General features: G+C 51.5%; 1 protein-coding gene and 1 long non-coding RNA gene across 2 annotated transcripts in view; one reads left to right on the top strand and one right to left on the bottom strand.

Annotated features, from left to right (window-relative positions):
• Positions 1-25,371, bottom strand: part of LOC131497348 (uncharacterized) — a 434,038-nt gene that overhangs the window by 20,532 nt on the left and 388,135 nt on the right. The window lies entirely within an intron of this gene.
• SOX9 (SRY-box transcription factor 9) lies at positions 20,459-25,262 on the top strand. Its single transcript, XM_058703559.1, has 3 exons — positions 20,459-21,273; positions 22,224-22,480; positions 23,082-25,262. Exons 1-3 carry the CDS (start codon positions 20,843-20,845, stop codon positions 23,927-23,929), a joined length of 1,536 nt encoding a protein of 511 aa, XP_058559542.1. The 5' UTR covers positions 20,459-20,842; the 3' UTR covers positions 23,930-25,262.

The following is a 25,371-nucleotide window of genomic DNA, read 5'->3' as shown; positions in this document are numbered from 1 at the left end:
ACATTAAGATGGACACAATGCAGGCAGCTCTAACAGATAACTGGCCTACAATCTCTCTCCCTCCATTTGCCAGATCTTAGGTTACTCCTCCATGAGCTTTTAGGCCTCATAATGCATTCCAGCCACCAAGTTATACGCCACTCAAATGAATCTACACTGAAGCTGTTTATTTAACTAATGAACCCTGATTATGTTGCATCCAAGGAGAAGTAAAATTTTTTATTCTATTTAATGAAGGAAGGCTTTCTGGGGAAAGGGGATCGTAGAAGACTGAGATCAGAGACAGGCATCTAGGAGACTTCATATATACGAACAAATGCCCACACTGAAAAAGTCTCCTACCAAATTGTTTCCCCAAATCCCCAAAAAGAAACATTCAAGCATGATCCGTGCAGTGGGAAAAAAAAAAAATCCACAAAACATTTCATTTACTTCTGCCTTTGCTTCAGGTACAGAAAGGATCCTTTGCTGGTGTCCTCTAACATATTATTTCTACATTAGTATTATTGGGCTAGTTACCGAGAGACAAATGCCGAAAAAGATGCTGATCACATTTCCCAATCTTATTTGCAAACAAGCGTTCATTTCCTGCTTATCAAGGCACAGCGAGGGTACTTTGTCCATTCAAATCATTGTCTTAAGCCAGTGATACAAGCCACTGGGCAAGGTTGGCCCCAGCCAGAGCCTGGACGCTCAATGTCATTGAACTCAACAAGCAGATAATTAGTATTGAAAGGTGTGATTGCAGCCCAGTCGGCCAGGTAATCAGCCCCCGATTTCTCTTTAGGATTTTAGACCAGTTGGAAATCTTAGCCCAAGAGGGGGCTGGAGGGAATTATCCTGGAAGTGTAGGATCCCTTTTCAAATATAAACACCGGACAATTATCTCCGCCTGTCGGCCCTCCCTTGCTGGGCACGCTGGGTCTGGGCAGTGAGCAGAGGGGACCTGGCTCTTCCCAGGCAGGTCTGCCTCCCAGCCTTGGCTCCCCAGGGCTCTTCTATCAACTCACTCACATCTTCCAAGCCTGTCGCAACCTTGGGATGTCTCTGCAGACCGAGCCTCTTCAACCTGGTGCTTGTTTTGCAAACATTTGGCTGCTTCGTGGGAACCTGCCTCAACCTGAGGCCTGAGCTCCCTCTTGGCTGGGATGGTGGAGGCTTCTCGGGAAGGGCTGGTCTCTTTTCCCAGTCAGATCCGATGGCTTGGAAGAGACAAACTGGAATGCATCTTTCTTCTCTCCGTTCCAAGGTGGGATGCCAGTTCTCAGTTCTCAGAAACCCACAGCCACCGCCGACATAAAACTAGGGCAAACGTTTAAGTGGGCATCCACGCAAAAGCAAATTTTTCTAGGCTGTCAGATGAAGCATCAAATCAGGACTCTGGTCTCCTTGGGGGCCCTGGGTGGCCCTTCCTCCACGGACAGGGATGCCATCTGACAAGGGAGATACATGTGAAAACACAAAATCGCTTCTGTATCAAGAGATGCTTTCTCCATGTCTCTACGGTGCTTTGCTTTAGCCAAACTCACAATGGCTGACATAGTTAGATGGCAAAATAAACACGAGTATCCGTAAAATACTGACTCTCCCAGGCTCTGATGGAGGAGGTGCAGCCAGCTACCTGCCCCAGACTCGGAGGGAGGGCCCGGCGTATAAACAAAGTTTGCATGCAAGACTCCATGTACTATCAACATACCCCGATCAGCCTCGCGCCAACCACAAAGCAGACACATAACTCTACGTTATGTAACGTGAACACCAGCAAGCTTTGGGGGCAAAAGACTTTTTGTTCCTTACAACCTATCTTCCAGCTAAGGCGGGCAGCCTCTGGATGATGGCCCCAGAAAAGCACGGAGCTTGGGGCCGCTGCGGCTCCTTCCTGCCTCCAGAAAACGCGGACATTACAGTCTGGGTCGCTGGAGAAAGGCCCCTTTGCCTTCCGCAGAAGCCTTGTCTTGCTTCGATTGCACCATTTTCTTCTCAGCACTTTAAAACGAAAGTTTTAAACGTCCAGAAACTTTGAAAAAACGACAACAACATACAGTAATCACTCATGAGATACAGTTTTTTTTTTTTAATTTTTTTTTCAACGTTTTTTATTTATTTTTGGGACAGAGAGAGACAGAGCATGAACGGGGGAGGGGCAGAGAGAGAGGGAGACACAGAATCGGAAACAGGCTCCAGGCTCCGAGCCATCAGCCCAGAGCCTGACGCGGGGCTCGAACTCACAGACCGCGAGATCGTGACCTGGCTGAAGTCGGACGCTTAACCGACTGCGCCACCCAGGCACCCCGAGATACAGTTTTAAGTGACTACCCTCTCCTGCGTGCTGTCTGTGTCTGTATCCTTTTCTCCAAGCCTCTTTTTCTTGAGAGCCTCGTCATGGGAACCCCCTGGCATGGGCAGCCAGCGCTCTGAGGTTATGCCAGCTGCCATAGCTGCTTACTGTCCTCTGTCAGAAATTAGAAGACTGAGGCGCCCGGGTGGCTCAGTCGGTTAAGCGTCCGAGACTCTTGACTTTGGCTCAGGTCATGATCTCACGGTTCGTGAGTTCGAGCCCCGCGTCGGGCTCTGTGCTGTCAGCTGCTTGGGATTCTCTGTCTCCCTCGCTCTCTGCCTCTCTGCCTCTCCCCCGCTTGCTCTTTATCTCTCTCTCTCAAAATGAACAGGAATAAACTTCCAGAAAAAGAAAAAAGAAAAAGAAGAAGACCCCATCCAGGTTACGGTTATAGACAGACCTGCGTTTTGATCACAACCCTTCCACTTACCAGCTAAGCGAACGTGGGTGTGTTATTTTCTTGTTCTCAGCCTCAGTTTGCCTTCAGTGTCCAGCAGGCATAGAACTAATCCAATTAACCTATGCTGAGCATTTATTAGATGCCAGGAACTTTTCCACATGACACCCACCAGCTCAAATCCTCACAGTAAACCCCAGGAATGGTGCACGAGTATTAACTCCCATTGGAGGGAATCAGGCTGGAAACCCAGGCCCCCTGCCTGGTGGTGTCACTTTGAAATGAGCAACACTTAACATGGCACGTTTCGTACAGAGCTGTTATTGCAGTGGCTTTTCAGTGAATGACTCAAAGATTCTTATAGTATTATTATAGCCATAGTATTATTTTTATTTTTATCTCTTTAACTTCTTCTAATGTCGATTTATTGTTTTTGAGAGACAGCGCGAGTGGGACAGAGGCAGAGAGAGAGAGGCAGACACAGAATCGGAAGCAGCCTCCGGGCTCCGAGCTGTCAGCACAGAGCCCAACGCGGGGCTCAAACCCACGGACTGAGCGATCAGGACCTGAGCCGAAGTCAGACGCCTCACCGACTGAGCCACCCAGGCGCCCCAGCCATAGTAATATTTTTATAGAGGGCACCCAGTCAGTACCCAATTACAGCTGAGAACATAACCAACAGCGAGTGCTTCTCATTACTCCGGCTTCCTACACCTCATCATTTTAACAGTCGAGGCCACTACTAGCATGGCTAGCCCTAAGGGAAGCACCTCCAAACTGAAGGGACACCTGGAGAGCTATTTTCCGTATGGCAGGGCAAAGACTCTTCTTGAGAAGCACCTGCTTTGAGGGTTCAGGTTTTTAATTCAGAACACTGGCCGGTATGGCTCCGATAAGCAATTACTATGTTAAAATGCCGTAGTTGGCTTCTCCCGTGCCATATCAGACAAATAGAATTCAGACACAAGCACTTGTTAAAATATACCTTTTATTGGCTGGATCATCTTTTTGTAAAAAGTGATGGAAATTTATCAAATCTAAACTCTATCCATATGTTCTACTGTAAACATGGCTGTTGACATTGTGGAAATGTTTCCAGGCCGGTTCATCTCTCATCTGTTCAGCGCAAAGATATTTTCCATGGTGGCTGCCATACAAATTCTAAACCCTTAAGGTTCTGGGGCTGGTGCCCCAAAGATGATTAGCTCTTGTCTGTTTCTAGGGGAAGGCATGGGATTCCTTAAAGGCAAATAGACTGCCATCTTTCAGCCCAAAAAGCTCTGGACCACTTCCAAACCTTCCCTCATCCTAAGCTCCTTCAAACACATTCTAACCAGATTCCTCTGTTAGGCAGTGTGTCACAAATCTCTAAGGTAAGACTCTCAGCCTTGAGAAAGGCAAAAGAAAGGGTGAATGGATACTAACTTTTGATGAAGAACCACCTTTGAGTAAGAGATACCACAGAAACCCAGACACGTGGTTTAGCTCTTCTGAAGTCACAGAGCAAATTGAACGGTAGGAAGGAAGGAAGGAAGGAAGGAAGGAAGGGGAAGAAAGAAAACAAACCCATAAGTTCTGAATCCAGAGTGCCTCTGTGCATTAAATAATTAATAATGCCCATTAGCGTAAGTCCAGAGACCTGAGAACTGAAACAAATCCAACTATAGACCAAGTGTTTTGGAAAAAATTGAAGGCACTCTACTGATACCATCTTTCTCAAAGGGACGTGGTTTCAGACCAAGATAGGACACTGTGGATGAAGCTGATAAATTTTGCATCCAAGATGACAAAGCAGAGGCATGTTCTGAGTCTTTGCCAGTAATAGTTGAAGAAGATAAGTTAGAATTTGGGGAGTGGGAGCTACAGTTTGCATGAGAGATCCCCAGCCCAGGAGAGAGACAAAGATCCAAAAAAGGGGGAACAGATGTGTTCAGAAGGAAGCCAATCCAACACTGATCCAACAGTGAAAGTCTCCCCCACATAGAGCTCCAAGCGATTCTGGAGCTATATCCACACCAGTAGGGCTCTTGCTGAAATCTACAGAGACAGAGGAACGAGAGGGGAAGAGAGATAAAAGAAGGTAGTAGGGTCTGTCGAAAACCTACATATGTTCACGAGAATCACAGGGAAGAACTCGATGCTCTGAAGGGCTGTCCTGCCGAGACCTCTGGTCACATTAACCCTTCCGTGGGCCACGGACACTCACTGCCAGCAGCTGACATGTCATGGTAGAGAAACAATCAACGATGGGGAAGAGAAAGTGATGTTTTAGGTGGGCTGGCAGAACAACTTTGTGGACTGCCTTGTTTTTTAACAAACCCACAAAACTATGTGAAGCCACGTGATCCTTACGCCGGGCCAGACTTTCCTACCCCACCTTGGGGGTCTGCCAGTTTTCGCTGGCTCTCTCTACACTGTCAAGCCTTCTTGTGAAATGACTGGTACTTCCTGCTTCCTGTCGCTCCCCAGACCCAGACGCACCACCCCTCCCTGGGTCTCCGCCCTACGGTTTAAGGAAAGGAAGCCAGGGGGCTTTTGAGGACACAGAAGCCCCTGTTCAGAGGAGGGCAAGAAGAACGCTATCATTTCCCCTCCCCGTTTCCGAGTTTCCTTCCACCTTCCTCTGCTCCCCCCACCCCTTACTGTGGTCATGGTGCCCTGGCTCCAATTCAGCACTGCATTCCTGCTTCCTTGTGCCCCAGCCTCCCAGCTGCAAGGCCATGGGGGATGTTCAGAGAGTTCCAGCTCCAAGAAATTCTCATCTCCATAGACCTGTCTACCCACCTCCCACCTGGCCTCCAGAGAGAGAGCCAACATTCCTTCAGTCCCACAGAGAAGGGGTGTGGTCTGGATTACTCAATGAAGCCTCCAAGCCAGCATCTCATGCCCCCAAAACAATAAAGTTGTATTTTTCTTGGACTTCATTCCTTTTATTTGGTTTCTCCTTCGATTAGCAGAAAGAACGCCTCTCCCTCCCCCTACTTTTTTTAATCCACCAGCCCCGTTCTTCTGTTCTTCCGGGAGGATCCCAACCCCCAACCTCAGGAAGGTAGAGCCTTGGATCATGAACCTGAGTGACGTCAGTGAGCTTGAGAAATGCCATCCATTTCTCCTGGGCTTTCTCACACGTGGGAATTGTCTCTTGGGAGTGTACATCCCATCTCTGATCTGTTTGTTTTGGATGCTAATCCCAGGACGCCGGGTGAGGTGTTAGTCAGACTGACCTTTCCCGTTTTCTGAGTCAGTGATCTTAGATCACTAAGCCAGGCGCTAAGTGTTGAAAATTAAAATCAATGTGTGGGGCCCATAAGCGGGAGCCGGGAAGGTAGGAACAAAGGGGTGAGAGGGAAAAGCGACACTTCAGTTTGGGTTGGAACAAACAAACAAAAACCTATCCATCTGCTAACAAACACATCCTCATCAAAAAAAGATTCTGCTCCTTTGGTGTGAGGCTCACGTTACAGAGACGATTACATGGACATGACCTCCAAAAGAGCTAGAACACATCTCAAGTCCCGATGCAGCTTCCCGCCATCCCCAAACCACCAAATGTCCTGGCATTCAGGGAATTTTCTGTTCAGTCGTCTTCTGAGCTGACGAGATACTGTCAGGCTGCAAGGGACATTTATGGAGTATCTTACCTTTCAGAGGCTGGGGCATTTGAGGCACCCACCAATTCCACCCCAGCTTCTCTCTCAAGCAGACAGATCTAATGGAATAACCATGTTGATAATGCCAGGCGTCTGGTCTGGATGGGCTTTTAAATCTAGCTCTTCTCTGGGATGTCAAAACTCCTGGTAAGTCGGAGACAATGCAGCTTGAATATCAACGGAAACTCAGACAAGACAACTTCTCATCTTTAAGAGGAGGAAACTGGCTGATTGAGAAGCACAATGTTTTTTACAGAAGATCACATAACATGTTTACAGGAACACAGAGGTTGCATTTTGGTCTAAGGACTTAGGATTATTACCAGAAAGATATATGGAGGTTGTGCTGTGTTCACAAAAAATTTAGGTTTAACCAAATGTCCTGACCATCTGCTTACCCTGTGTTGCACTAGAATCTTCAGGCTGTTCGTATCTCCCAAACCAACAATAAAGCATTTTACTCCCAGCTGACAGATTCCAGCTCCCAGTCTGGACTCCCTTCTACTTCAACATATCAACCTAACAGGTGCAATTCTTTAACAAATATTTGTTGAACATCAAGTACATGCACCGGATTTGCTCAAACCAGATAACAAAAAAAATATGAAATCCGCTTGTGACATGAGCCATCATAATACACTTTTCACATACATGTTTCTAAAATGCAGCAACTCACTTTTCTTTCTGCGACCCTGTTCTCAAGAAGAGAGCACGTGATTATAAAAGGAAAGAAAGTATCTCCACTTTCTTTGCTCTGACAGCACACTTACGTGTGCATATACACACTCAGACACACATACACACGCACATGCACACCCATATAAAATCATTATTTGTCCGGTAAGATTTACACATACATCGTGGATGCAAAGAGACTAGACCTGTCTCAGTCTGCGCTCCAAGTACGCATCCATTTTTTTTTTAAGGCTCTGCAAAAAGAAAAAGAGAAAAGGAAAACTCAGCAAGACCCTAAAGGAGTCAGATCTCCTTCTATATTGTCAAGTAATTGTTAGCAGAAATCGGCTGTAATAACAAGCCATTTTAAAGGAATGTCAATTCAATTCTCTCCTGCTTAAAGAAGATCCAGAGTCTGCCTTTGTTCCTAACCTGAGCAGTTTTGAGGAAATAACAATACCTTCTTTCAGAAACTGGGGGGGGGGGGGGACGGTTGGTGGGTGGGGGGTTGAAAGGTGGGGCTCCTGCTCTCCCAGATAAGCACTGGCAGGACAGGTGACTGCTATGGAGGAGGTTAGCTCTGGGGGGCAGCCAGGAGCCCCCAGGGGAGAGGGCCAGCCTTGTCACATGGAGGAGGTGGGGGGGGGTGGCGGCAGGAAGCAACTGCCTTGCCTTCAGAAACTTAGAAAGGCTCTCCACTCCTTCTCAGTGTGGACTCAGCAGCCAAGGCCTCCAGAGCGGCTGAACCACCAGTCTCTCAGGCAATGTGTCCTTCGCCTTCCCTGCGGAAAGCATGTTTGCAGTCTGGGACGGTTCCATGCAGCTGCTCCTTTCCAAGAGTCTGAGGTTTAGGGTTTGGGTGAGCTCGGTGGCTCGCCTCCCCACCCCCCCGCCCCACCCTTACCTTTTTATTCACAGTTTCCAATACACAAAGCACTTTATAATGTCCATGGAAACCTCTGTGGCCACAGCCTTAGAAAAAGACAGTCAGCCACACAGGGGGAAGGGCTATGGGAGTGTCAGTTACGTAGCACACACGTGTTGCTTTCTCTTTTGCTAATCAGGTCCCCAAAGCCATGAGGCTTTGTTTGTGTGTGTTTGTTTGTTTGTTTGTTTGCAAAAGGCCAAGCTGACAAGGGTTTTAGAACTAAGAAAGCAGGACAGCATGATAGGATGAATTAAGAAATGCAGGGGGCGCCTAGGTGGCTCAGTTGGTTAGGCTTCTGACTCTTGGTTTTGACTCAGGTCAGAATCTCAAGGTACATGAGTTCAATCCCCGTGTCCGGCTCCATGCTGACAGATCTCCCTCTCTCTCTCTCTCTCTCTCTCTCTGTCCCTCTCCCTCTCTCTCTGCCTTCCACCACTCATGCTCTCTTTCCCTCTCTCAAAATAAATAAACTTAAAAAAAAAAAAAAAACTTATAGAAAAAAAAAGAAAAGAAATGCAGTTGCCCTTGGGTTGGTCCGTTTATGTAGTTGTACAGTGTGCAACCAGGCCGCTTTTAGACGCTCGTGAAATGTTTGTGGAACGAACCTGTGCTGCTTCTTTAAAGATTTCTGTGCCATTGTTAGAACTTATTGGAAGCTTCCTAGAGGCAAGAGTCCTAACATTTGAATTTGTCATCGTTCTTGTCCCCCACTAGGTTCCTGGGCCTCCCAGAGAGGCTCTAGGCTCAGGGAACAGCAATTAAATGTGATCTTTCTCCTTCTTTGAAGTCTGCTGTCCTCATTCTGATACATTCTCTGGAGACAGTCCTTAGCAATCGCCTTTACCCCACTTTTCCATTTTCCCAACCAATTATACAGGGATAATTGCCCAAAATGAAGACTGAGATCTGTTGAATTCTAAGCTGGCTCTTCCACGGAAAAAAACAGCTAGAACGGTGGGAAGGACTTCGCCGTCATCAGGGGTCTGAATGCCATGCCTCCAAAGCCGTGTCTCTGCCCCACCTTCCGTGCTCCAGCTTCCTCTCTCCTTAAACAGGCATCACAGCATTCCCTGGGTGTGTTAAACACAGTCAAGTTTTAAACATCAATCTTTGCTGTACAAACGAAATGCGTTATCATTCAGACCACGTTTGAGCCAGAGGATCCTAATTTTGACTCATCCCAAAAAGGACATGCCCTTTGGCCTCAGGGGACACGTCAGGAGTCTATGCAGAGGGGGAGCATGGCTCAGAAGGGCAAACAGGGAGTCCCAAAGACAGGTGCAGGCAACCACTGAAATCATCAGGTCACCACACCCGCCATGGCTTGTGGTGGTGGATTAACACCCCCCACAAGATAGAGTCCAAAGGAAATAAGGCAGGGCCCCTAATAAAGAAGACCGTGGGTAAACAGCTCCCCCCACCATGGAATACAGATGATGATATGGTATATCCCACCTGGCCTTTGTAGTGAGTGAATTTTTACACAGTGAGCACCCAGGAGTTGGTAGGGCTTTTACCCCTTAACACTTAGAGCTGGAAGTTTAGACAAGAGAATTAAACGTCCTAGACCTCCGCTTTCTCACCCGTTAAATGGGAAAAAATAAGAAGAAGAACGACCACAGAAGGTTCTCTGAGGGGGTCCAGGCGCTTCATCCAAGGAAAGCCCTATGTACATCATGGACACAGAGTAAGGGCTCTGCAAACATTTCCCCTTGCTAATAAATGTCCCCATGGGACAGAAAGGAAATTTGGATCGGGTTCATAATGGAGGGCCTGCACTTCCAAATGAGGACTTGCCTGGACTTAAGGGGATAGCGACAATCCTTTTCTGCCCTGGAGAACCAAATGATCTTGGAAATCCAGACAAGCCTCGCTCAAGAGGTAAAAGGGGGCTGCCACATAACCCAGAAAAAAAGAAAGAAAGAAAGAAAGAAAGAAAGAAAGAAAGAAAGAAAGAAGCCCAGCTCACAGAGTAAATTGAAGTAAGTGCTGTGAGACAAAATCAACCAAGGCACCACTCCTGCAAACCCAGAAAGGTTCTCATGAAAGAGAAATTAAGAGGAGGGAAGACACGTGGAATGTGCACGGTTCAAGTCACAATTTGTTCTCTGCTCCCCGGAGACAAAGGCAGCCAAGCTCTGATTAGGAGAGAAAGGAGGAGATAAGATCAAAAACTGCACTTCACAAAAGAGTGAAGCCCCAGTCTCTCCGTGTGACCCAAAAAGGAGCTGGAGCTCGGGGAGGACAAGCCTGTGGGGGAGCCTGCGTGCCTGCGAACAGGGCTCCCCGCTCACAGCAGCCTGTGGAATTCTCGGTGCATGAGGCCCTGCAGGAGGGGTGGGGGCAGCCACCTCGCACCAGCATCCCGGGATCTGCCTCTCCCATTAACTGCCTGGCCTTGAGCGAGCCACACGCTCTTCTCAGGGCTTCGGTTTCTTCACGTGAAAAGCAAAGAGTAATTTCTTCCCCTCACCACCTCCAGGACATGTCCAGGGAATAGAGTTGACGAGTGGATGTAAGGGCATTTCAAAAGCAGAAGCAGGAAGCAGCAGCCAGGAATATTCATTAGCAGTGGGATTATTTTTTCAGCCATAGGTGAGAAGGGGAAGAGCAGGTGACTATGTGGGCTTCAGAGTGATGTGCGTGTAGCAGACAGGACGAGCAGCCTGCCCCCGGGTTCCTTTCTGTGAACGAGTGGTGCCCGCAGCCCGAGGATGGCTGTTGGGTGGGGGCTGTGCACAGTGGTCTTAAGCGAGTCCAGGCAAAGGCTGGTTATGGGGGCAGAGAGATACAGCCCGTAGTGCGGACAGAAATGGACACAGGGCCTGGGGCAGAGCAGGGAGAGTCTCTGAACAGATGACGGCTTCTCCTGTCCAAGCTGGCACCCCACCGTTCCTACGTGGGGTGGCGGCTCATTGGCTAGCGGAGAATGCACGTTCTTGGCCCCTCACTGCATCACCCCACCGGCCTGAGAAAAAAAATTCACCCAGAAGCAGCAAAAAGCTAAGGCATTTTGACACTTGATATCTACATAAATACCTGTTGAAATTAACTCCACCCACCCCACCCCACCCCACCCTCAAGCTGGGCAACAGGGCCTGGAGGCTAGTGTTTCTCTCCTCTCCTGCTTCTCAATTTCCTGCGCCTCCTCCTCCTCCTCCTCCTCCTCCTCCTCCTCCTCCTTCCAAATAAATCACAGTTTGGATTTAGGGGCAGGGGTGGAGATGGGTGACATTGTTTTTGCAAATGCCTCTGGTCGGAAAGGATGTAGGGGGGTTGTTCCAAACGGAATTGCAAGCCCCCAAAGTGCCTAGGCAAGAAGATGCAAATGTACCTGCCTCCATCCTCACTTTCCCTTTAAGTCCCTCCCGCCCCCGCCCCCGCCCCCGCCCCCAGGAGGACTTGGGGACGGATTTGGGTTTCTGGGGCTCTTGGGACTGCAGTCCCTGGGGCCATCTGGGAGTGATTAGCCTACAGATTTCAGGTAGCTCCAGCCACACGTGCAGCCCACATGATACCCCCTAATTCCAGACCCACAGCTCTCCTTCTCCAAACAAACAGCAGGGCCGTTTACAGAGAAAAGAAAATGCCTTCCTCAGAGGAGCTGCAGGGGGAAGCCAGGTCATAATTGTCTCCTCTGCACCCCTGCCCCACCGCCCCCCCCCCCACCCCCTCCTGCCATCCATTCAGCACTCAGCCACTGCACGGCTCATCCATGACAGGACTGTGCTTTGTGCTTAGAAAAGCAAGCAAGGAAACCAGGAAGAAAAAAAATATTTATTATCATTGTATATTTGGGTAGCAAGGTCTAGAGGTTTTAGAGGTTCTGATAGGTTAATAATGATTTTGGTTTGTGGTTTGATTGTTTTCTCAAAACCTGTAAATGCAGGCCAGAAATGTATAAAGATTGCAATCTGAAAGCTTTATGTCCATCACTCCAAATATTCTCCAAATATTCTGTAACACCCTTTTCTTAAAGAAAGAAGTCTTGAGGACAGGGAATTTAGAAGAGGGTTCCAGGCAAGGACAGACTTTCTTGTGAGGGGCATAGGTAGGCATCTACAGGACACATTTTGAGGAAAGCCATGAAGATCTCATCTACTGGCCAAGGTATGTGCCTGGTCGATGTGCCAGGCACGATGTGCCTGGTAGCTGAGACGTACCATTAGGTAGTCATTGCTTTGGCTAAATTTTGGCCATTCATTCCCTCACTGAACATTTACTGAGCAGAGTCTATGTGGCATATAGAGGAAGATATAACACTCTGTCCTTGTCCTCGAGGAGATCACAGTTTAGGGGTGAGCATATACACACAACAGACCAATGACCACACAAAAAGGCATGAACAAAATGTTGTAAGAACACAGAGACAGGAGCAAATATCTTTTCTTGGAGAGACCTCAAGTCTTCACAGAGGGTTCAGCGTTTGGACTGGACCTCCACTGCCTACCAAAATCTGACTGTCTCTTAGACTCAGAATATACAGTGCCTTAATAGTCATTTACTCCATAGTCTGAATGAGTCTCACATCTTTTCTAAGAGAACAGTTGGTGAGGGCAGCTTTTATTGAGAGAGACACCATTCCCTGAAAAGAGAGAGGATTAGTGCAAGCAAGGGTTGTGATGAGGGCTCCCCGGCACTTTAGAAAGGAAAGTCTTGACTATGGGGAAGAAACCAGTACGTTAGTCTAGAAAGACAGGGCGAGTTCTGCCCATGAGTCATTGAGAAATGGCCAGAGGACATGGAAGAGACTTGAGAAGTTAGCGATGCTCTTAGGAATAAATATAAATCAATAATTCTTTCCTTCAAAGGGAGCATTGCTTGGAATTTTTCAGAATCAAAAGAGAATCTAACCATTTCTTATCGGGACTCATGGTTAAATCTCAAAGGCAACCTCACCCCCACTTCCTGGTTGGTTTGACTGACAAATCAAAGTGTCCTCGGCAGAAGTGAAATTGGGCTGACGAAGCACAGGGACAGAGGAAGGGGGCCGGTGAGTGTTCCTTCCATCCTCCGCCTCACCTGTCCAGTCCCCTTGGCCAAGGGAACTAGCCCAGAAGTTGGCTGGAGCGGGTCTTGGGCCTAGCTGAGCTGTGGCAGGTGAGCCTGGAGGCAAACGCCCCCCACCAGGATCACCCTGAGGCCCTGCTTTCCTCAGACCTAAGGTCCTGGAGGAGAGTCAGAATCCGGAGAACCTCCGAAGTGCCAGGAAAATAAAAAGCAATTAGTGACTTTTGCTTTAGGCAGAATCTAGAGGGGAAAAAGAAATCTTGGAGCCCTGCGAAGCTCCACCTCCCTGGGCCTCTTCCGGAACCACAATGTTCAGCCCACTCAGCGTTTGGCCAATGCCACTCTCTCCTCCCTCAGAAGATTTCTCTGCTCCTGGAAAATCATCTGGAAACTGTCATCACCACTGTGCTGGTTGGCAGATGTCCCCCAAAGAGAGAGTGAAGCGTACCACACACTACAAGGCATTTCTGGGCTTGGACCAAGAAAGGGGAGGGGAGGCGGGGTGGGAGGTGACGGCTCAGGCAAAGAGCAGCAGAGATGGAAGAAGAGAGGTGACTTCTGGGGCCCAGGAGAGGGAGGGCAGGGAGCCCACCGTGGAGCCGGGCGCCCCTGTTTCGCCTTCCGCTCAGCACTCTGATGGAGCAAGAAGGATGGAGGGCAGCTCCCTGTGACCCACACACGCTTTCAGGGCAAGGAAACGGAAATCCATGCCAGAGGCAGAGAAAGAGGGTCTCAGGACACGAGATGCCCCGGGGGCAAAATGGCACAGGAGCAGACAGCGATTGAATTCGGAAGGCAACCAGACACGAAGGCAATAATAGCAGAGACCCTGTGTTGGCTCCTTTGGGTGCTCACGCACTTAGTGAGCCCTCCAATGATATTTGCTGAGCTGACGTGTGTGGGGGCTGAGAATGATTAGTGCCGGGCTAACTGGGAGAGGGATGGCAAGCGAAAGAATGAAGGACGTCTCCACTACATTGGACGTTCTCCACCCAGAACTCTCCTCCATCATCTATGGCCCGAGCGCCAACACTCAGACCCATCCGGTCGGCTGCCGCGAGTCCTGTACAACCTTCTGCGGTCATCCATGACTCAAAATCTGCAAGCATCGGGCTTGCTGCCCGCAATAGCTCGTGCATGTATTAGTTAGGATTCAGAGGAAAGCCGGATTCTGGGCTCCCTTGCGAGATTTGGAGGGGAGGGCCCCGGGGGGAGAGAGTAGACCCTGGAGGCAGGGGTTGGAGTGGGTGAATGGCTGGGGACCCTGTCTGGGCCAAGACCACCCAGTGTGCCTTCTTGTCCCACCAGAGGTATCAACCCTAGCCAGACACCGCCTTTTCTCCCAGTGGCTGAGGGAAACATATCCTGCGGGATGTCTCCATTGCCCCCAAGAAAGTATTTAAGGGAAAGATGTCTAGTTTTAAGGCCCTCCGAGACTTTATCTTCTCTTTTAAAGAATGATAAATGCTCTGGTGATTGAATCTATGGTGACCTTATCCCTAATTTACAGCAATAACTGCTTATATGCCTCTGGTTTGCATGTGGATGTTAAGGCAGATGAGGCTAAAAAGACAGCCTCCTGCCAATCAAAGCTGACAATTTTGTGAGCTTTAAGAGCACCCCAGAAGGAAGCCTTTTCTGTAGACAGCCCATACCTTGTCCGACCCGGCTCTCGTTGGGACTTTCCCTTGCGTTTCAGCCAATCTGGAAATTGGGGTAGCAGCAGATTCCAGGGCTAGGACTCGCTGTGAAAGCAAACAGTCTGCCCTTTCCCATTAGATGTAAATACACTGTGTCCTAAAGACAGTAACGGGGACACTGTGAGATTTTCTGGGTCTTAATGATTTAAAGGGAGCAGAGAGGAACAAACAAGCAAACAAACAAACAAACAAACAAAAACTGTCCCTCACTTCTTTGCCTGGCCAAATTTCACTCTCATTTATCAAAGAAATTAGGGAGGAGAGTGTAACCGAGGAGGAAGAAAAGGCATTTAAGAGTCCACTGACACCTTTGACGTCAGTGAAAGGGCCTTGGGAGAAAGATGTTAAAGAGAAAAGGGGAGAAAAGTGGGAAAAGGAAAAAAACAACAACCCCGCTTTCTCAAAAATATTCTGATCTGCCTATTCAAAGCTGAGACGGTGCTGGAGACACCCCTGGCTTCCCCTTCAAACAAAACCGGAATGGAACCGGGTAATAACGCTGTCTCTCCCTCAGGCTTGCAGACAGGACGCGCACCAAGAAATTAATTTGAAATAAACAATGACTTGGCTGGAAGCCCAGCGGGTCCCCCCCCACGTTCCCTGTGGCCCCCACTTTCCTAAGCTTCCCCCCCACCCCAACACCGGGGGGGCGGTTCTAAGGGGTTCAGGGTCCGACAACCCCCTGGCAGTTTTATGACGTCACAGATCCGAGAACACTCTGCAGCCAGAGCCCCCCCCCCCCCCCCCCCCGCCGCGTGAGGACGTCACTGTCCTCCGGAAAACCCCAAAGTTGGGGGCTGACTTCACGGGCTCTGCCCTCGCGGTTCCCGGGGGCAGAACCGGAGTTCCTGCCCGAAGTCAGGCAACCCGGCTGCGCGCTCACGCTTCTCCAAAGCCGAGCCCAGCTCGCAGCTGCAGGGCACCCGGTTTGACCCAGTGAAGCTGTGGGTCCTGGCAAACCCGGAGATGTGCGCCCGGTTTGACCCAGTGAAGCTGTGGTCCTGGCAAACCCGGAGATGTGCTCCGCGCACCCCTCCCCCCAGGGGGTCTTTTGGAGGGGGGCGGGTGAGATACAAAAGGCTTGCAAGAAAGGCGCAAGAGCATTCGTCTTTAATTCTGACAGCTACCTTCGTTCGGGATTGTATATTAAGAGCATTTCTCCTTTAACGTGGTTTGATGGACATATTTTCTCGGATTCATAAAGATCCGACATAATGACCCACCCGATAGGACGGCTTAGTGGGAGCAGCTGGCTCCAGTCCCTTCAGGCTGAGATGAAGTCCTTGCACCACCCAGCCTACCCCGGGAGATTCACACAAAACTGTCCTCTGAGATTCTCAGCTCTGTCTGTCCCCCCTTGGGACAGAGCACCCTTAAACCAACAGGGGATGGGAGGGGTGGGAGGGGATGAGGGGGTGAAGGGGGAGGTACAGGTGGAAGGAACTGGGAGGAAGTCTTGGTGCTGAGGGCAGCCTCCTTGGCCTGTTGGAGTCGGCTGCAAAAGGAAGCACCGGGGTGTTGAGCGCTTTACTTTATTTGTATTTTTAGATCAACAAGGCAAAAGCACCTTCAGCTGCAAATGCCTTAAAGATTTTAAAAAGGAGAAGGAGGGAGGCTGGTCATAAAACTTGGCCTAAGGAAATTTCCAGGCCGTTCTAGGGATGCATTGAGGGAATCCAAAAGACGCAAGGCTCCCTTGTACACTGCCTTGAGACATATTTTCGGAAAAGTGAGGAGAACACACACACACACACACACACACACACACACACACCTTGGAAACACAACAGGCCCTTCGGATCTAGGACTTCCCCCTCCCATTCCCTCTTTTCCCTTCAGCTAGTAAGACGGTCCTGGAGGCGCTAGTCCAGTCCCCTGCTTTGGCTCTGGTCTGCAACCCCCGGGCGGCACGTCGCTCTGGGCTAAAGCCCCTAGGGCCTCACACCCCGGCCAGGTCACCGGGGAGCACTTTCCCGGTCCACGCCTCCCTCACCCAGCACCTCCCGTCCACTTCACTCCTCTTTCTGTTAGAAAACAGAAAAGGGAAGAAAACAAAACGCCCTTCTTGGCCTACAGTTTAAGGGGGGGGGGGGGGTCTTCTACATGTCGGATAATCTCCCAAAGAAGGGCGCCTGTCTGGGGAGAATTCCACATGTAAGACTGTACAGTCACATACATTTACAAAACCGTCGCTGGGGGCTCTGGAGGCTTGTGACGGGTCATACACCCACTCGGGCAAAACGTCCAAAGGTCACGTGCATTCGGCCCTCCATAGATATCTATTGCGCACCTACGAAGCTGTCTGGCACTTTCCTTTTCCCTCTGCTGTTGCTGTCCAGCCCAACGCCCGTCCTGAGACTGGGCTTACCGCCTCCGCTCCTTTCCCCAGAGAACTGGCCTGAAGAGCGGCCGACAAAGGCGCTCCACGCCCGGGAATAGTACTAATTACCGAGGAGACGCTGGGAGCGGAGGGCGCAGGGACCCAAGGGTCCCCCCCCCCCAGGGATTGGGGTCTTTAATCTCAAGGGAACCGCGCCCCAGGGAATTGGCAGAGAGAAGGGGTATCCCCTTCCCTGAGCACCTCTATAGAGAACCAGGGCTGAGATCTTTGGGAGACGCTTCTTCTGCTCGACCCAACCGAATTCTTCTGGGACATGCATCCTTGCTGAAAACGGATTGAGACACGCTCCCCACTTTTGCTACGACATTTTGGAGAGGGAGACTATGGTCCCTAATTCTCCAGGTAAAGGGAACCCCGTTCGCACCCACCGCCACCCTCATTCGGAGTAGGAAACCCCCACCCTGTGCAGGGTGTTCGCACCGCCCCACAGAGCCCGCGAAACTCGCCCTACGCCAACATCTCCGGGCTCCGGGACTCGGCGCGCCCGTTTAGACGCGGAGGAAGATTGGCGGCCCAGGCTAGGGAAATTGAGCCCGGCGCCGGCCCTGGTCGCCCAAAGAGGGGAGGAGGGGTGATCCCAGACCTCGGTTTCCCGAGCTCCCCCTTGGGATCCGCTTGCACCTCCAAGTCTCTGCTCCTGGCGGCAGACCTAACGGCGCTGGCTTCGAGTGGAGACCGGAATGCTCGCTGCGAGCTTGTGAAGTGCCCCCACCCCACCTCCTTGCCTGCAGCTTTTCTTGACCTGCGCCCTTTCCCTTCCTTATCCCCACCATAATGAGGAGCCCAGCGAGTTTGGCTCCTGGCAGAATGCTCTGGCTAAAACTGAGCCAACAGCCTCGGTTTCCAGATCTGTAACCTGAAGGCTGATAATGGGTTCCTTCCCCTCCAGCTGGCTCTGATGCGGGTCCTCTGGTCGGCAGACCGCGAGCGTCTTCCCGGGGCAGAGAGGAGACGTCAGAGGGGACCCGAGAAACTCACAAGAGAGCGAACTGGCCCCCTGAGTGGAGGTGGGGGAATCAGCACCTGAGCCCCTGCGGAAATGCAGGACCGCCCCACTGGCTAATCAGTGGTGTCCACGAGTCAGACTTGGCCTGGTCCTGGCACATGGAGCAGAGGGCGCCGTCTGGTAAGTGGGAGACGGGGGTCCTTCGGGGACCCGGTCTCCCGGGTTCTGTGCAGACCAGAAACGTCAGGCACTTAGAACACTCTTTGCTTGCTGGGTCCCCCATAGACACACACCTCCCACTTCCTGTAACTGGGCTGCCCAGAGGTGAATCCAAACGGGAGGAAATATCGAGTAGTAGGAATTTCTGCAAAGATAAATCTCAGCCGCAGAGCAGTCCTGATTGAGTGGAAGACACCACCCCCACCCCCCACCACCATCTAAATTTTCCTGCAGTTTCTGGGAGTTAGGCAGTTTCTGAGCTTTTGGCGCCCCCTCTGGATTCAGTTGAAAATTGCGCCATTTTTAAAGTCCACTGTTTATCCTTAAAGTTTTCGAGAAGATACAAGAATACAAAATGCTTGCATCAAACGAACAGAAAATGTACAAAACACTGTAAGTTTATGATTTAGAGTTCGGTTTTTTACATCCTCCTATTACGTAAGTGTATTAAATATATATTTATATGTGCACGTATTTATCTCGATAAATATTTAGAGAAATATTCCAAAATATCTTCAAGTCCCAGTCTTCGGTGCCTTTAAGCCAATAAACATGAGAACTACAATAAAATGCAACTAAATACAGATGCCTTGGTTAAAATATCTGCCCGAAGTTCTGGTCTCGGAGCGTCCTCCTGGGTCAGGTGTCTGTGAATCACTCAGTTATATGCACAAATGTCCCCTCCCCAAGACACAGAAATCAGTTGACAGTACGCGGGACTCTCTTCTCCAAAGAAAGGACGAAGTTGTTCTTACACTTTCCCAGCGAATTCACGGGGCCATGAATACCGCGGCTATTGTACCCGGAGGTCTCTGAAACTGGTAAACAAACTATATAGGACACTACAGACATCCACTGTGAGTGAGTTACATTCGTTTAAAAAGTAAATAGTAGTTAACTGTAAGTGGTAACTTAACTACCCTCTGAAGAGCTCCGTTTCCTATAAGAAACGTCGACCTCTTCGGAAGAAAATGAGAGAAAACGAGATCTTTAAAAACAATTCTTCAAGGAAAACCATTCCTTTAAATCTTGCAATAGTGTCCGCAATGTGCAATTTAGAAGTCAGCAAGTCTCTGCTGTGATGCGGCTGATTCCCCGTGACAATAATTTAGTTCGAGGCGGATATTTGGGAGAGCCAGAAAGGGGGAAGTTTGAAATTAAGAGATTTCCACAGTTGTGCTGTTATTTGCGATTCTGAAGGCATGTAACCCGCAGGCGTCTAGCACTTTCCCTGTCGTCCAGAACTGATACCCAACCAGGCACAAAAAGGCAACTGGTGCAAACACAAAGATTGTGCGCAAATCTCACTCGAGATACATCAGAGACACCCCCCACCCCCTCCCCCCGAACTCCTAGCAGTCTGCGAGTCGCAATAGGACCCGACTACCGTCTCTCGGCCAGGAGGTGAAAAGCAGAACGTTCAAAGCAGTTGCCTATCTCTGAGCAGTGTCGCGGGATGGGGGTTTGGGGGGGGGGGGTTGGGAGAAGGGCTTGTCACAGTTCAAGGTCGCTGTGGCGCGGGACGGCTCCCGCGGGCGCGGGGCTACCGCGTCGCCGCCACCGCCAGTCTCAGCTTTGGTTTTCATTGATTCCCCTTGCAAGAGCGCAGCAGAATCCCTACCAGCCGCAGCAGCCCCGGCGAAGCAGAGCATGTTAATCTATTTATATGGATTATTACAGAGGAACAGCGGGCGTTGAGTCACCAAAACATTTGCTTCAAAAGACCATTTCTAAGCACTTTTCGGAGGAGGCAGGCTCCAGGCGCACACACTGGGCTACGCGTGAAGGAGGGACTGCTTTTTGATCGCTGCAAACTCTAGCTAAGTCTCCGGTACCGCGCAGAAAGCAGCGAAAAGAAATGCTTGGGGGTGGAAGCAGATCCTGGTCTAGACACACACACACAGGCACGCAAGATTCGTGCGGAGACGGCCCCAAACTTCTGACATTACGAGAGTACGGCAAACTTACACACTTGGACGTCCTGGGTCCCCCGCCCCCCCCCCCCCCAGCCAGACCAGAGGCAGCGCTCCCCTCCCCGCTCTTCCCCTCCCCTCTCGTCACCCAAGCCCAGTGCCACAATCCTCCTCCCCGCAAAATCGAATCCAATCAGCTGCCTGCCAACCCCTGAAATGCCGTGCTGTGATTGGCTGGCCGTCTCTAAGGTGAGGAGCAGTAGTTATTAAAGAGCCCCGGGGCTGGGAGTTGAGGAGCTGAGAGCGGAGCTTGAAACTCACTGGAAAGTTCAGTGGCGCCGCGACTTGCCAGTTTTCACTCCAGGAACTTTTCTTTGCAGGAGGAGAAGAGAAGGGGTGCAAGCGCCCCGCTTTTGCTCTCTTTCTTCCCCTCCTCCTTCTCCTCTCCAGTTCGCCTTCCCCTACTTGGAGCGGGCAGCTGCGGGCTGGCCACCGCGCGCCTTCCTAAGTGCTCGCCGCCGCAGCCGGGTGACGCGCCAGGCTCCCCGGGAGCCGCTCGCTCCGCGTCCGGGCAGCCGAGGGGAGAGGAGCCCGCGCCTCGAGCCCCCGAGCCGCCGCGGCTTCTCGCCTTTCCCGGCCACCCGCCCCCTGCCCCGGGCCCGCGTATGAATCTCCTGGACCCCTTCATGAAGATGACCGACGAGCAGGAGAAGGGCCTGTCCGGCGCCCCCAGCCCCACCATGTCCGAGGACTCGGCGGGCTCGCCCTGCCCTTCGGGCTCCGGCTCGGACACCGAGAACACGCGGCCCCAGGAGAACACGTTCTCCAAGGGCGAGCCGGACCTGAAGAAGGAGAGCGAGGAGGACAAGTTCCCCGTGTGCATCCGCGAGGCGGTCAGCCAGGTGCTCAAGGGCTACGACTGGACGCTGGTACCCATGCCAGTGCGCGTCAACGGCTCGAGCAAGAACAAGCCGCACGTCAAGCGGCCCATGAACGCCTTCATGGTGTGGGCGCAGGCGGCGCGCAGGAAGCTCGCCGACCAGTACCCGCACCTGCACAACGCCGAGCTCAGCAAGACGCTGGGCAAGCTCTGGAGGTAGGGCCGGCGCGGCGGGGTGGGCTCCGCGATGGCGGGGGGCGCTGGCCGCGACACCGTCTCCGTGCCCCGCCTCCCAGCAGGAGGGAGTTGCCGGTCCCGGAGCCGGCGGGGGAGGGGGGGGGAGCGCAGGGGGGGGGGGACGAAGTGTAACTTGGCTCGGAATTTGACAAACTTCTTGGATTGCTCTCGGGTAAGGGAGGGAGGCGGGGGGGGGGGAGGGCTGGGGGGAAGGGGACGGAGAGAGCCGGAGGGTGGGTGAGGACTTGTGGGAGACGCGGTGGGAGGGGGCTGCCAGCGCTATCTCCCGTCGCTGTGAAGTTCAATCCCAAGTGGGGGGTTGGGTGGGAAGTGAAGTTTGCCCCCCACTCGCTCCAACTGCGCTCTCCCGTGCAGCCTCACAACCGAGGAGATGGGATGGGGGGGGGGGGGGCGCAGACATCAAGGCTGGAGGAGACTCCAGGCAGGAACGGGGGGAGCGCTGCTGGAAATAGGTGGACGCAAGTGGGCGGGGGAGGGAGCAGGAAAGCTCCTTGCAGATTAAGTGTTTTTTTGGAAAGTTTTTAAAGATGTTGGGGGCGGGGGCCGGTAACCTACGGTGGCAAAGGCACTTAGAGCCGAGCAGCGGAGAGCTATTTTCATCTTCAGGGTTTCCAAAATAGAAGAGGAGAGAGGGAGGGGCCGGGAGTGACCGCTCAGGTCGGACTGAAAGAACCGAGATTTATTTTTCTGGGGTTTTTTTTTTTTCTTCCTTCTTTTTAATTTTTTTTTTTTTTTTAAGAAAAGTTATGAGCTGCAGCAGTGGCTGGAAAGCGGGGAGGAGGGAGGAAGGGGTTGTGCGCGAAGAAGCCGAGCGGTCGGGGTCGCCTCCCCCTCCCGCCGACCTGACAGCTCGGCCGGTTTCACAGAAGCCCCTCTGTTTCCCTCTGCGCCCCCTCCCCCGCCCCCAGACTGCTGAACGAGAGCGAGAAGCGGCCCTTCGTGGAGGAGGCGGAGCGGCTGCGCGTGCAGCACAAGAAGGACCACCCGGATTACAAGTACCAGCCGCGTCGGAGGAAGTCGGTGAAGAACGGCCAGGCGGAGGCCGAGGAGGCCACCGAGCAGACGCACATCTCCCCCAACGCCATCTTCAAGGCGCTGCAGGCCGACTCGCCGCACTCCTCCTCCGGCATGAGCGAGGTGCACTCCCCGGGCGGCGAGCACTCGGGTGAGTCCCCCCACAAGCCCCCGGCTACGCCTCCTGCGGCCGACGGGCACACCCCCGGGTCTCCACCTAGCAGACTCGCCCCGGGGACTTTGCGCTCCCCGGGGAGGGAAAAACTACCCCGAGCGCCTCAGCCTCCTCCCCTCCCTTTCCAGGGCCCCGCGAAGTCCCTACGCGCGCGCACACACACACGCGCGCGCGCGCGCACACACACACACGCACGCACACGGATGTAGAGCCATCCTAAGGGATTCATTTTTATGGCGAGGTAAAATGCCTTTACAGCTTTTCAGGACTTCTCCCTTCTTCTCTGGCTCCGCCACCCCAAAAGCACACACAGGCTTCTTCCACAAGTAGCAATTTGGCCTTCCCGACCCTCCGGGCCTCGGACCCTCCCTGATAAAAGGAGATTCCCGACTGTGTACCGGCAGGTTAATCATTTGGCGACTTATCTCCCGTGCTGCGCGCCTCCCGCGCCGTTGCGGGTCCTTAAGGACACTTTTCGTTTGGCGGGAGGGTTCCAGGAGGGTTCCTAAGATTGAGGCCTTTGCGCTGCACGGCCCTGGTTGACTTTTCCGCGCTGCTTCTCTTTCCTTGCCCGCAGGGCAATCCCAGGGGCCCCCGACGCCACCCACCACCCCCAAAACCGACGTGCAGCCGGGCAAGGCTGACCTGAAGCGAGAGGGGCGCCCCCTGCCAGAGGGGGGCCGACAGCCCCCCATCGACTTCCGCGACGTGGACATCGGCGAGCTGAGCAGCGACGTCATCTCCAACATCGAGACCTTCGACGTCAACGAATTCGACCAGTACCTGCCGCCCAACGGCCACCCGGGGGTGCCGGCCACGCACGGCCAGGTCACCTACACGGGGAGCTACGGCATCAACAGCACGGCGGCGACCCCGACGGGCGCGGGCCACGTGTGGATGTCCAAGCAGCAGGCGCCGCCGCCGCCCCCTCCGCAGCAGCCCCCGCAGGCCCCGCAGGCCCCGCAGGCGCCCCCGCAGCCGCAGCCGGCGCCCCCGCAGCCGCAGCCGGCGCCCCCGCAGCCGCAGGCGGCGCACACGCTGACCACGCTGAGCAGCGAGCCGGGCCAGTCCCAGCGAACGCACATCAAGACGGAGCAGCTGAGCCCCAGCCACTACAGCGAGCAGCAGCAGCACTCGCCGCAGCAGATCGCCTACAGCCCCTTCAACCTCCCGCACTACAGCCCCTCCTACCCGCCCATCACCCGCTCGCAGTACGACTACACCGACCACCAGAACTCGGGCTCCTACTACAGCCACGCGGCGGGCCAGGGCTCCAGCCTCTACTCCACCTTCAGCTACATGAACCCGGCGCAGCGGCCCATGTACACGCCCATCGCCGACACGTCCGGGGTCCCTTCCATCCCGCAGACCCACAGCCCCCAGCACTGGGAACAGCCCGTCTACACACAGCTCACCAGACCTTGAGGAAACCTTGCACGGAGGGTGATGACGACCTTGACGATCTGAAGGAGAACCGAAGAAACAAATCACCAAGCAGAATTTCCTTGGGGACGTTTTCCCCCACCTCGTTCCGTAAAGACGTTTAAGCTAAAGGCAACTCAGACCCAGATTGCCAGACAGAAACCTTAGCCATCCAGACGCATTGCCACCTTGTTGCAAATCGGGGGCCAGGCCGCTCTTGGCCGGATGGACCATTGGAAAACCCGTAAGAAACCGGACTCGAAGACCTTCTTCAGAGCAATCACGGAGGATAATGGAGAATCGTGTGATCAATTTATTTGCTCAGTCTCTCTGCCTGTTTGGACTTTGTAATTATTTTTTAGCAGTAATTAAAGAAAAAAGTCCTCTGTGAGGAATATTCTCTATTTTAAATATTTTTAGTATGTACTGTGTATGATTCATTACCATTTTGAGGGGATTTATACATATTTTTAGATAAAAGAAATTAAATGCTCTTATTTTCCCAACAGCTAAACTACTTAGTTGAACAGTGTGCCCTAGCTTTTCCTGCAACCAGAGTATTTTTGTACAGATTTGCTTTCTCTTACAAAAAAAAAAAAAAAAAAAAAAAAAAAAGTGTGCGTGTTGTTGTATTAACATAAAAAAGACACACAAATTTGTGTTATGCGATCAGTTTTTGGGGGTTAGCTTTGCTTAATTCCTCAGGCTTTCTGATTCAAGGAGGAGCTGCCTTAGAGAAATAAAGGCCTTATTTTGCAAATATGGAAGTAAACCATAGTTTAGAGAAGCATTTGGTAAGCTTTATCATATATATTTTTTTTAAAAAAAAAAAACAAGAGAAAATACCTTGAGCCTTAAAACCATGCTGCTGGAAAATACTCTTACTTTTTAGTGCGTTTGCTTGTTTGCTGCAATCTTGAGAGAGAAGTAGAAACCAAGCAAAGGAGCTGAAATCTGTTCTGGGAATGTTTCAGCAGCCAAGTGTCCCAGCGCACTGCCCCCTGGTTGCCTGCTCAAGCCCCATGTGGGGTACAGATGCTATGGCCTTTCTCTGACACTGTCACTGTGCCTCTCCGAACACCAGCAGTTGACCTTCAAGACATTCCACGTGCTAAAATTATTTATTCTGTAAGGAGAGGTTTTCATTAAAAAAAAAAATCTTTCTCTTTAAAAAAAAATTTTTTTTTAATTTTACCTTCTTTAAAATAGGTTGTTGGAACCTTCCTCAAAGGGTATGGTCATCTGTTGTTAAATTATGTTCTTAACTGTAACCAGTTTTTTTTTTATTTATCTCTTTAATCTTTTTTTATTATTATTAAAAGCAAGTTTCTTTGGATTTCTTGTCCTAGATTTGTATAAATGCCTTTTTGTCTGTCCTTTTTTTTTTTTTCCTTTGTGGTTTTGTTGAAAACAAACTGGAAACTTGTTTCTCTTTTTGTACAAAT

The sequence above is a fragment of the Neofelis nebulosa genome, chromosome 16 (genome assembly GCF_028018385.1).
Source record: "Neofelis nebulosa isolate mNeoNeb1 chromosome 16, mNeoNeb1.pri, whole genome shotgun sequence".
Lineage (NCBI taxonomy): Eukaryota > Metazoa > Chordata > Mammalia > Carnivora > Felidae > Neofelis > Neofelis nebulosa.
The sequence above is the reverse complement of the archived record's forward strand: the minus strand, read 5'-3'. Positions and strand labels throughout refer to the sequence as shown.